The sequence below is a fragment of the Bombus impatiens genome, unplaced genomic scaffold, assembly GCF_000188095.3.
Source record: "Bombus impatiens unplaced genomic scaffold, BIMP_2.2 scf_0296, whole genome shotgun sequence".
Taxonomy (NCBI): Eukaryota; Metazoa; Arthropoda; class Insecta; order Hymenoptera; family Apidae; genus Bombus; species Bombus impatiens.
Genome location: NT_176715.1, coordinates 699,384 through 711,911, shown reverse-complemented (window position 1 = coordinate 711,911; position 12,528 = coordinate 699,384). Strand labels below are relative to the sequence as shown.

At 27.1% G+C, this 12,528-nt stretch overlaps 1 protein-coding gene across 6 annotated transcripts; it reads right to left on the bottom strand.

The window, feature by feature from the left end:
* Positions 1-3,438: 3,438 nt before the first annotated feature.
* LOC100744488 (GTPase-activating protein) lies at positions 3,439-11,894 on the bottom strand. Of its 6 annotated transcripts, none has more exons than XM_033320353.1 (16): positions 11,790-11,894; positions 10,468-10,588; positions 10,238-10,344; positions 10,075-10,165; positions 9,684-9,840; positions 9,380-9,567; positions 8,892-9,227; positions 7,651-7,852; positions 7,338-7,556; positions 7,132-7,256; positions 6,922-7,053; positions 6,339-6,380; positions 6,156-6,262; positions 5,813-6,056; positions 5,408-5,749; positions 3,439-5,244 (listed from the first exon to the last, which is right to left on the bottom strand). In XM_033320353.1, the coding sequence occupies exons 1-16, from the start codon at positions 11,842-11,844 to the stop codon at positions 4,698-4,700; spliced, it is 3,015 nt and encodes a 1,004-aa protein (XP_033176244.1). In that variant the 5' UTR covers positions 11,845-11,894; the 3' UTR covers positions 3,439-4,697. The 6 variants fall into 6 exon arrangements, with proteins under 6 accessions (XP_033176244.1, XP_033176241.1, XP_033176245.1 ...); XM_024367130.2 differs by having other exon boundaries at positions 5,164-5,244; positions 5,408-5,463; positions 5,541-5,749; positions 10,075-10,344; XM_033320350.1 differs by having other exon boundaries at positions 10,075-10,344.
* Positions 11,895-12,528: the final 634 nt, after the last annotated feature.

Sequence of the window (12,528 nt, the reverse complement as noted above, 5' to 3'; positions counted from 1 at the left end):
CTCATTTTTGTTTACGCTCATAGTCATATGTTTCAGCACTACAATATCACTTCTAAGATAAATTTTCTAAATTAAAAAAATACGTTTTTACTATTGCAGCGTTATAATTAACAAGTATAATCTTATGGTTCATTGCATCTGCAAATTTTCTTTTGAAATATTGTTATAAAAAATGTATTTCATTGTGCCTTGTTTCATATTTTCACATATTTTTTTAACAAATATTTTTTGTTTATAATATCAGCTATGCTAAAATTTAATTTATGAACATCTCTGATTGAGTGGAAATCTATTTATATTAAATATTTTGTAAAATAATATCAAGATACAAGTATTAATAATTAATAATTATCAATAATAAACGAGGCATATATTTCGTACAAAAGAAACGTTATAGATATATATGGAGAGTATTGAAGGGAAAGATGTTTCATTAATAAAAAAAATAATTGTATAAAATATAATTTTGATATGATTGCAATGTATATTTGACATTTTACATATGTGCATAAGTATTAGGAAATAATTTAATGATTAAATTGATATTTGTTGAATGTTACTTTCTTGTGAGAGAGTATGTAATATGATTTTAAAGAATGTAGTCATCACATGCTTCAGACGTTAACATTCTTTAAGTTATATTAATAAAATGATTTTAGTGAATTAATTAAATAAAGTTTTTTACAAATTTTATAACGAGTAAATAATAAGATAGTAGTACTAACTTTCGTTTGTTAGTCTCAAGGAAGAATAAATAAGCATTCAGGATGATTCTAGAAACCAAGTCATACAATAACTTTATTTTAACAATGAACATCATTTAAGTGACATTCAGTGATTTTAATTAAATTTTTAATACTACTATAAGCATGAGTAAAAGATATTTATCATGAGCACTGATTGGCTACCTATTAGAGTGTAGTAAAAAATCTCGTAGGCATAGTAAATAGGCGAGAAATAGAATGATTAGAAGTTCTCCTATCAGGACATAAGTTGGTCATAAGTTGTCTATATCTGTGATATTCATAGCAAACCTAAAATGAACGGCAAACGAAGAGAAATGATGTAAACAATTATAATTATTTAAAATCTTTAAACTGTCCTTAATGACTTCAAAAATCATGACTAGTAGCATAAATTTTTGTAGCTCTGACAATTCTTATTATACAGAAGGTAATTCCAAATACAAATCACATGAATCGTTGCCTGAAATATCATAAAACTTTGAAACACACGAAAACATAACATATGATGTTCGATAAAATAACGAGCATATTGTTACAATTCTAATATTTATTTGAATACTTTTGTTTGTAATTATATTTAGGAATTCACAATTTATAAGAAGAATTATAATTAAGAAAAAAAGGAGAAACAAACAAATAAAATGTTTTAACAAGCTGTTTTTATCACTCAATATTTTTATCAAAAGATATCTTTTAAATTATTTTTCTGTATTCAATAGTTCAAGATATTCAGAGAAATATTCTCATCCTTGATAAGAGAATGTAACAACATTTTCATTTCTGCAGAAAAATAGAATGTGTCGTATTAAATATTTTTTAAAGAACAATGTCATACAAAATATTTATAAAAATTAATAGTTATTTAAATGACGTATCTTGTAAGAGAAACTCGAGAATACTTAATCATACATAAGTCATATTGAACATAATTAGGTAAATTCTGGGTTTTTACAGAACAATTTTATTATTTTTCACAAATAGACTCCTATCAATAAAATTTTTATATTATATTTTTATATTTATGTTTTAAATTTAGTTTAAAAATTGCTTCAATTTTAATTCGCCTAGCGATTTTGATGCAGTACTTAAGTACAGTTTCACATAATTTACTCTTCTATATTATATTTATATTTCATTATATGTATATTTTCAATTAAAAAGTCATTTCAATCAATTCGAAACAATGCATATTTTAAAATAAAGTAATACAGAGGGAGAGAAAGAGAGAGAATATATTGGTGTGGAGAACATTTTATCATTCCTCTTTTAACTTGTCAATAAAAACATTTAATTTGTAGAGAATAAGTTGAATATGCTTATGCTCTGTTTGATTTGTAATGTTCAACTCGTGTCTACTGAGTTTATTCTTTCTTATTCCCAGATATAGTTGTAGTAAGGCTGCTCTGACGTTGTTGCTAATATATCAACTGTTTTGTATTATTCATACTAATAGTTTTACTACATTATAGTCAACCTTTAAGATATAATTAAATATTTACTTCTTCAATTGATTTATACTATTTTTATATTACTTATATCACCTGTACTAAGTAAAAATCAAAAAAAGAGATGTTTAACGCTGAAGATTTGTTTAAATAATGTAAATCATATTATTATAATTGATCTAATACAAATAAATAAACAATAAAGTAATTGATTAAAACCGTTAGTTAGCTAGTCAGTGTCTATTCTTTACAAAAAGAAGTCAGAGTGATCGGATTTGAATTGATTTGAAAATAAGAAGTCCTAAAATATACAGACCCGCGCTTAATCATGGCAACAGTCACTGTTTAGTGCAAATGCAAATATTTATAGTAATTGAGATAAGACATTCAACGATGAACGTTAGACATTTTCAATTGTATTTATTAATATCTAACAAATTATTCGCCGTCTGTATCTATTTTTACAACATGCACAAATGGGGAGACTTTTTAGTAAATAAGTACATTAATGTAACGAAACAATTGAATATTCAGGATTAATTTACGATAAAAGTAACCTAAATTAATAGTTTGGAAACAAAACGATTTTAATAAGAAACAAGAAATTGCACCATTGAAAAAAGAATATATTCCAAAAAATTAACTATGTAATTGTTTTCTATCTTACTTATTTACGCTAGAGAAAAGCTGGCCCACTTAAAACAATTATTTGACATTTTATTGATATTAAATTACGATATTGAACCAACAATATGTTAAAACTCTCCTTATCACAGAATAAAATGTTGTTGCAAACGAAACTGTTAGTAACTTCGAAATATTTAAACATGATATAATAGATAAAATTTGAAGTAAGAAAGTCTCCTGTCTAATACAATTTAATATAATGCAGATTAGAAATTGTCGAAATTCTGTCATATGATGGAAACTCGATGTTATTCTTATGTAAATTAAACTTCAAAATTCAGCAATATTACATGTGTGTAAAATTGCGCTTATATACGATATTTGAAACTATGTATAATTGAACTATATGTCATAAATGTATTTTTTGTACTAATTACTAATGTATTTATCATTAAGGATGGAACATATCTTGTCTTGTTTACATATACGTTTACTGCAATCCAAATAAGCTGCACTGGAATACTTAACCCTTTTCTAGAGGATTGATTGAGAAGAAATTATTGGATCACACGTTTACTGTAAGATAAAGTACTAGTAAGAGCTGGCATTTTGGTTTGTACTTTAAAAGGATGTAAAAGATTTGAAATCAATAATAAAGACGTGATTTGGTGAGAACTTGACTTTGGTGTTTTTGGAGGAGATTCTCATTTTTCCCTTTTTTTTTTTTTTTAATGAATTAATGGAAAATGCCACGAGATTTTTCTAGCTTAGCGGAAAATTCACTTAGTTTTAAAATGTAAATAGAGCATATATAAATGTAAATTCTCGAGAACATAAACAAAACATATTCAGGTGACATACCATGTTAAACTACACAACAAGCAACAGATCTTTTGACTCTTCATAAAATTGCAATGCTGACCAGAATATTTTTTTCAAAAACACATGGTTAATGTTTAAAATTTTCAACAGTACTCTGTGATTATTTTTATTCGCACTGATTTTGAGCAAGAATTTCAATAAGTTTTGGTCTGTACTGTGAGGTAATTCTAGTAACAGAAAGATATAAAGGTGAAAGAGTATAAGTGAAGTGAGATTCAAGGGTCTGAGAATTAAATTAAAATCTTGAATAGAAGATTTAAATTGAAGAAGAAATAGATAATACAAATTTTTTAAAATTAATTTACAATCTTGATAGTTATATACATATTATATTTAGAATGACTTTATCTTTAGTTTAGGAGATCTTGAACTAATTTAAATTGGTCATTGATATTGATATATTGGTTCTGAACAGTTATATAAAAATAACTTTTAGATATGAATAATTTCTGTTTTAGATCATTTTATCATGTCATTAAAACAAAACAAGAACTTAAAATCTAACAATGACTCACCCAACATATTGGAACAATAGTAAACACTTAAACTTCATTTAACCTTTCAACAAGCAATGCATAGTACAAAATCTTATTTCTTCTTATGCTACTGTCTAACAAACATTTCGTGCCATATCGATTGTGCTTAAAGCTATTTTTGTAAATAATTTTAAATAATTATGAAATATTTATATTTTGACTTAATATATAAGAAATAACTTTCTAAACGATACGATTTTTCATTTCATTTAAATGTCGTTTCAATCTTTTCAAAGCATTGAAAGTTTAAAATATTTTTCTGTTCCAAAATTTAACAGCTCGAAGATTACTGTTATATACACTTAAACTCCATATACTGTATACTACTGCAAGAAATATAATCTTGTATGATTTTAATGAATTTAAAGACTACAGTGTGCCTTTAATATAACATGAACATATGAGACAATATCTTAGAAAACTTTATAGGAACATGTTTTCATCTTCAAAATTTAAATGAATTAATTAGTATGCTCATTCAAAGAATTACAAGATATATCAGGTTTGTCACCTTTGAACTTTGTTATTGTGCATTCCTTTAATATTTTGGTATGGTCATAGCTATTAAACTTTCTTGATAATGTATTAGAAATAGTAATTCCATCTGTTGCTAAAAAACTGGAACTATCTAAAATTCTATTGTTTTCTAAATTTACATTTTTTTCAGAATTATCTGTCCTAAATGTATTATTTAAACTATGATCAAATGTGTTGAGATCATTTTGGATACTTCTAATAGTATCAGTAGTGCTTTCATATCGTCGTACTAAATTATTTTCGTTCTCATACCTACGATGTATCGAGCCAGAATCTAGACGTTTTCTAAATGTTTCATCGTATGATCGTTGATCCTCTATTCGTCTGGAAAATCCGCTGTCATAGCAGTGATCTGTTTCTACATAGTGTTGATTTAAACTGTCTATTTCATAAGCACGTTTTGTTAATTGACTTTCAAATCCAGCTCTAGCAGCTAAATGAAGGTAATTATCATCACCAATTGGAGCTTGCCTACAGTTACAATAATTTTTTAAATATATCATACTATATATTAGATACACAAATAATACAGTTCAATTATCATAGTGAAATGGAAATTAGAAAATGTCACATTAACTGTCTAATGTGTACTATTGTTCTAATATCAAAGAATATATTATTTTAATAAACTTACTTGCTTCCATATTTAGTATCGCGCGCCAATCTTCTAAAGTAGGCTCTATGCTCGTGCTGTAAAGCATATGCAGCTTCTCTTAATGCAGTTAAAGTTTTAAAACAAGAGGGCACATCTTCTATAGGAGACCCACCTCCTGGTAAAATACACATGTCATTAGCCCCATAAACAGCTTGACATTCACACGCATTCATTAAAGTTTCAAGTCGCGGCATATTCGTAAATATTAAAGAATGTATTCGCTGCAAATCTCTATCTGGATCTAGAACCATACGCAATCCAGCTTCCATTCCTGGTGATACTTCGCTGCATCCTAGAGCAGTTTCTGCTACTGCTTTACAACTATAAGCAATATTTATTAATGATCGAAAGGTATATTGATTCATATTATATTAAATAACGTACCAAAGCCAATGACCATTAATATATGCACTTGGATGATATTTTTCTAATCGATTGCTGTTTGTACGACAAATTTTTGTTAAAATATCAATCCATTCTTTTTCTTCTACGCAATTTCCTGCTTGAACATATAATGCCCTTTGTGATTGAATAATTTGAAACATGTTTTTCATCTTAAAAGAATCTTCTTGAAGTTTTTCAACAGCTAATATTTCTTCAAGCGGTATTTTACATAAAGGTTCTTTACCTGTGAAATGCGTTATCAAACATAATTTGATAGAGCTCAAAATAATAAGGTTAATTCTTCAAAGATACAATATTTTCAAAGATCAATGTATTCATTCACCTTTCGTTTTTGAATAGGTTAGATCCTGTGTAGTAAGCCTAAAGTATCTTTGTTTAAAATTTTTCCGACCAAATCGTTTTCTACCTTGTGCCCTCTTAATCATTACTCTGTAATTAAGCAACAATAGTGACAAATTTATACTATGCGAAAATTTCAGACCAAAGATAAGGTACTATTACAAACCTCTTCTTACAATCAGCAGTATGCATGAAGAGAAAATATATTCTATTATAAATGCTTTTTATTAGCAATAATTATATTTATGTGAACAAAAGAATATTGTTATTTAACTTGCCTTGTTAAAATTAATATTTAACAAATAGATAAGGAAGTAATATATGGACGATGCATTTATAAATTTTTAATTTTTATCATAATTATTATAGTTATTTTTAAGTATTTGCCCGATGCGGACAAGCGGATTTATTCGCTTAAATACTGCGCAGATATGTAGCTCTTCGCGGCTATTACCCGCTCGCCTGAATGTCACAATACTCGTAAATGTTTTAGCAACACAAAAAAGGATCAAGATAATTAATTTTCATTTGCCGTCATTTGGGTCTACCCACTCGTCTGCGCTTTCTTGTATAATTTAGTGTATTAATAAAACGTCCAAGAAATGCTTGTGTAACAAAATTCGCTCGTCTGCATCAAGCTTAAAATGTTCATTTTTCAAGTATATGATAAGAAAGAATAAAAGTAATAGATGTAATATAAATAAAGTATATTAATACAATATGCTAATATAAAAAATTATTAGACATACCCTTCTTTCAATACAATTGGTTGTTCTTGCTGAGTGCTTGTTCGTTGTTTTGCAATACCACTGTTGCTACTAGTTGATATTAATTCTAAAAATTGCTTAACTGCTTGTATATGTCTTTCTGTGTAAAATTCTCTGAAAAAGTAATATTTAAATAATAAAAATCTATTTATTTATAAACTAAATTCCGAAATACATTTATTCCTAATGTACCTATACACGCATTCCATATATTCTTCTTTACAAACGCTACCAGCTCCACCTCTACAACTTACTAAGTTTCCTAGACTCTGAATTGTTTTAGAAATTAATGTTAACGTTCTATTAGTTTGAGAATCCTAGAATAAATAATAATATATCTTAATTTCACTATAAATCAATATTGTTGCTTTTCTTTTTTTTTTCAATGACAGTCTTACAATTTGTTCAGTAGTAATATCAAATAATCTTGGACCCAATATTGCAGGTGCAAAAAATCGTAAAAAAATAAATCCACTGATGACTGAATATCTTACTTCCTTATTTTTTGGGAAATGTGTCGCTGCAAGTTCTCTTAAACACCAGAACATTTCGCACATTAATGGTGGACATCGTACACCAGATGTTGTAATAGCAGTAAATACCCTCTCAACATATTCCTATTAAATTATAAAAAAATAAAGTCTAACGTTGTTCATATTGTTTAATACAATAATAAAATGATAAGGAAAATTAAATTTGTATTTTATATACCTTTAAATTCGCTAAATTGGTTTGAATTGTATTTGCATCCTTTACTCTTGTTGGATCTATTTCGCATGTCTTTTTTTCTAAGAATACTTGTTCCATAGCTGGTCTAAGCGTACTATGTAAATAGTGAAGACCTGCTAATCTCATACCTTCATCCATCATTTTACTTACTAACGTATTACCACGAAATATTGTTGTTGGGTCACTTTAATAAAAATCATAAATTACATTATGTATATGAATAATATATATGGTATTTCTATCGGATGTATGTGACATTATTACAGAATGCTTCGAAACATGCGGGTACAAAAATAAATTTAGTGATAAATTCGATATACAAAAATAGAAAAGAAATGAAACATATGTTCAATATAATGTTTCCGAGTTACAGCCAGTTTTATTTGTAAGTTACCTTCTGCTTATAACGAACCAATGGACAATATTAAGATACTTTGACACCATATTGAAGACAGTTTTCGGCAAATCCAAACAGTACTTGTCAATTCTGAACAGGTAAAGAGTTGTGTAAGATGTGTAGGATGTAAGAGTAAGATGTGTAGGTAACAAGTATAGAGCCTTATTTGAGCCAAAGGTACTCACTTTGAATAATTTCTACGAAAGTAGGTAACTGGCATAGCAAAAACACAAATGTAACTTGAGAACGAGGTAATATTGGACATATATTTTTCATGCTAGTATATTGATGTTATATCCATGTTTTGGAACATTCTGTATATAAATACGCAAGGTACATCTTAATAGCTTCTCCAGATACGTTCAATAATCTAACAAAAAAATGTTATGAACCTAAATTAATTAGCATTACATCAATAACAAAATACACTGCACGAAAATTGTTAAAATACTATTTCTCAAATAAAAAATTCAAGCCACCCAGTGGTATAGATATTATATGTTATTACACTTAACATAAGCAACTTTATCCGATTTTCGAATTAGTCTTTAATTTTTTATCAAAGTAAGAATGTTTTAACATTGTCCTTTATTACTGATCAAAAAAAGCTCACTAATTTCTGTTCATATCTTTTTATCCGTAGTTATCTGTAGTGTTTGAAAAATCAAAACAACTGCTACAATGGACACTTCATATATATATTATATAATAATGACTTTTATGAATTATATAATATATATAGTAAATTATAGAATATTATATAGTAAAATATGAATATAATATATAAACTATTAAAATTAAAACTGCGTATAACTGATATACTTACGTTAATTTAGAAATTTCATGACTAGCTAAAGCTCTCATTACAGAAACCAATTGTCCATAGTGTACCAATACCCTAACCAATGGTTGAGCAGCTTCCATTTTACTTGCCACAATTTCTCCCAAAATATAAACAGCGGACGATGTTATTGGTTGAATATTGACACTTTGTAACAGCAAATTCCTTAATATATCATACATTGCTGATTGAAAAACATGGTCTGCTGTATAATGTATTTTTAACCGCAGAGATCCCAAGCCTGGAACTGCACCAGGTGATGTAGAACTGTTCGAAATTTTATTTGGGCGATGTTTTACTTGTCGCGGTTGTAAGAAGTACCTGTTAATAATGAAAATATCTAAAGATGATGACATAATAATGATAATTTATTGTTATAAAATCTTGTAAAATTTTATAAAATTTTTTAACTGAAGAAATTTAAAAAAGCTAGCAATAAAAATCATTTATCTGAAAATAAATATAGAAATTACCATGCAGTTGTTGTATTAGTCGGCTGCTTTTGTAATCCTTTTAAAGTAACTCTAACTTCACCAAGAAAAGCTGGTTGCTCTCCCATACCAGAAGATGCATGCCATAAACCTACGACAACCTCACCCACTTCTCCACGTTCAAGAGGATAATGAGAAATATCCTTCTCTTTGGATTCTGTTATTTCTGGCTATGAATAAAATTTAAGACATAAATAATTATTCAAATGGCACACAATTTTGTACAGCTGAAATATAATTAAATGATGGTAAAATAAATAGATATTTCTAAATTAGTTAATTTTACCTCAAAAACAAATGTTTCATTAAAGTATGGAGATATCGTTTTTTTTTTAATTTTTGTGCGTTTTAATACTTGTTTACCATTACTATAGTTAACCGTAACAGTTGCAAATGGATCACAACCACTATTTTTAACAGTTAATTCACTACATTCTATTATCCTATAAGAAACAATTATGGTTATTATCATTAGAAATTTCATCTTGATATATAATTATAGAGTGACTTATTCTATTCCAAACATTATTATCTATGAAACAGAATTTTATATAAATACACATACAAACATACATACACATACACACACGCACGTACGCACACACCTAGCAATTATATACTCAATGTAACAGCATTTAATAATATTTGTTTTATAACTATTTAATGAACTGAATTACCTTACTGTAAGTTTAGGTTGAGCGTATCCAATTTGAGGTTGAAGGGCAAGTTCCAAATGTGCTTTACCTTGCACTTCAGAATCAGCATCAACTAGTCTCAAGGGAAACCAATGTTCCTTATTATGATACGTTGCTAAATCTTCTCTTTTTATTGCTACCTTACCCAAAATTTTATCTTGCTTTAAATGTCTATCACGATCATAAACATAAATGCCAAGATAACGAAATTTTCTAGGTACTTCAAACTGAAATTCTTCTCCAAAAAATGGACTATATTAAAACAGAAATGCTTAAATTAGCTACTTGCTGAAAAATTCAATAGGACATATGTGTATATATATATACACATATATATATACATCAATTTCTAAGAAAAAAGCAAGTAAAATTTACTTGAGAGTTCTTTCCATTGTTGTTGTTCTAAATATTTCTTCTTGATCGAGAGATAATACACAATACACGTCCCTTGCACCAGGAGATCCATGGCTTCTGCTTTGTAAATTTTTCACCTCACCTACATATAATTAACCAAATACTTTTTAATAAACAAGATATTTATTATTTATAAATTAATAGAGTTAACTAATTTCTCACTTACAAAGTAAACGGAATTTTTCTATTTCCATAAAAACAAAAAAATATAAACTCTACTGCAATATCTAAGAAATTATGTTCTTACAAAATTAATTGACAAGAATCTTGTTAAATTAATTTTTTTAATAATCAGCGTTGAAATATTTAAACAATTAGATATTAATAACAATTGATTAGTAGATTTTTGACAATTAACAAATAATAAGAACAAAATTTATAAAATAGATTTATAGATCTGATTAATTTAAGTAATTAATGATATTAAGCTTATTTAGCAATATATCATTACAAAATTCATACATCTTATTGTATATTAATAAAAAAAAAGTCTAACTTGTAAGTAATGTATTATAATAATTAATAAAAATAATCGTATATCAAGAAATGCATAAAATTAGAAAAGATACATAAGTAATTAATAATAAATTAAAAAGATACTAAGGAAATATTTATATTTGGCCTACTCAAAAAGAATATCATTTTTGCATAGTAAAGTCAAGTTATTTCGTTCCAAGACATAATGGATGTAGCGAATAAAACGCTATATTTTGTTTTCTTAAATTTATACTGTCATACTAACGTGTATAAAAACTATGTCATAAGCAAAACAACAATAATTCTTGATATATTTAGGATAGAAATAATAAAAGGAGGAAATTTATAATTGCTGATCATGTATGACGAATTCGATTAATATTTTTATATTAAAAAGTGATCTTCTATGATATCAATAAGTATAATCAATTCTTTTCAGTGTTAACTAACTAGAAGCATATATTCGCACAGGGACAACGGTGCGTGGGAGTCGAAAATGTACGCTTACGTGTGTTGATCATTAAAGTTTAGCAGAGATACCACTACTATATGATTGTACAACAGATTTGTCAAGTTCATACATGAAATGATCAAATGACTTATAATATTATATTTTTCATTGAAATAGTAAAATCGAATAATCGAAGAAGTCGAGCTGGGTGACAAACGGGTCCCAAACAAGTAGCACGCGTATAATAGCACCTCGAACTTCTTCAAATAACAATATCCTTGTAATATCAACACATGATAGAATTCGTTGGAGTTTCACATTCTTAGTAAACGATGTTTTTAACAAACTTTCGTACCGATTTTAATCTTTAGTCTTTCTTCAACGCGAACTAGGCGCGTCTCTTCGGCCATGTTACCTCCATGACACTACTGAGTGAGTACATGAACAGAATACAAGGCGGTACGTTCATTCTGTGAATGGATTTTAAACAGTATCGTGCTAAGCTATACACGTGCCCAATCTTAAATAATATGCACGTTGATCATTTTTATAAAGATTTGTGATAACGGTTTATTTGTAGTTAATAGATGAATAAATAAGGAAATCTGACAATAAGAATATAAATGATGAATAAAATTTGATTACTAATTCATCGGCATCTGTTTAAAACAGATACAAATAAGTTGAAGATATTTGTCTAAGAAACGTTTTTCGTTATGAAAATAATAAACGTAAAAGTTATAAAGTAGGTAATACTGTTTATTCGTACAGTGTTATATTTATTTACGTTTTATTAATTATCTATATCATTGATATTTTTAAATATGATATACTGTTATATATTATATAACATATATATTATGTTACTTAAATTACAATAAATTACAATCGGATAGACAATAAGTGTTTAAATTTGCTTTCCTCCCATGATAAAGAATATTTAATGAATATAGTTATTAAAAAGCTTATTCTGTTTACATGCCTTATCTACGCAACAAGTGCATATATGTATGCATATGTATGTACGATACATTTAAATGGCATATTATAATTTTTCAGTAATCGGAGAAGTTATAAATATAATGAATTGTATC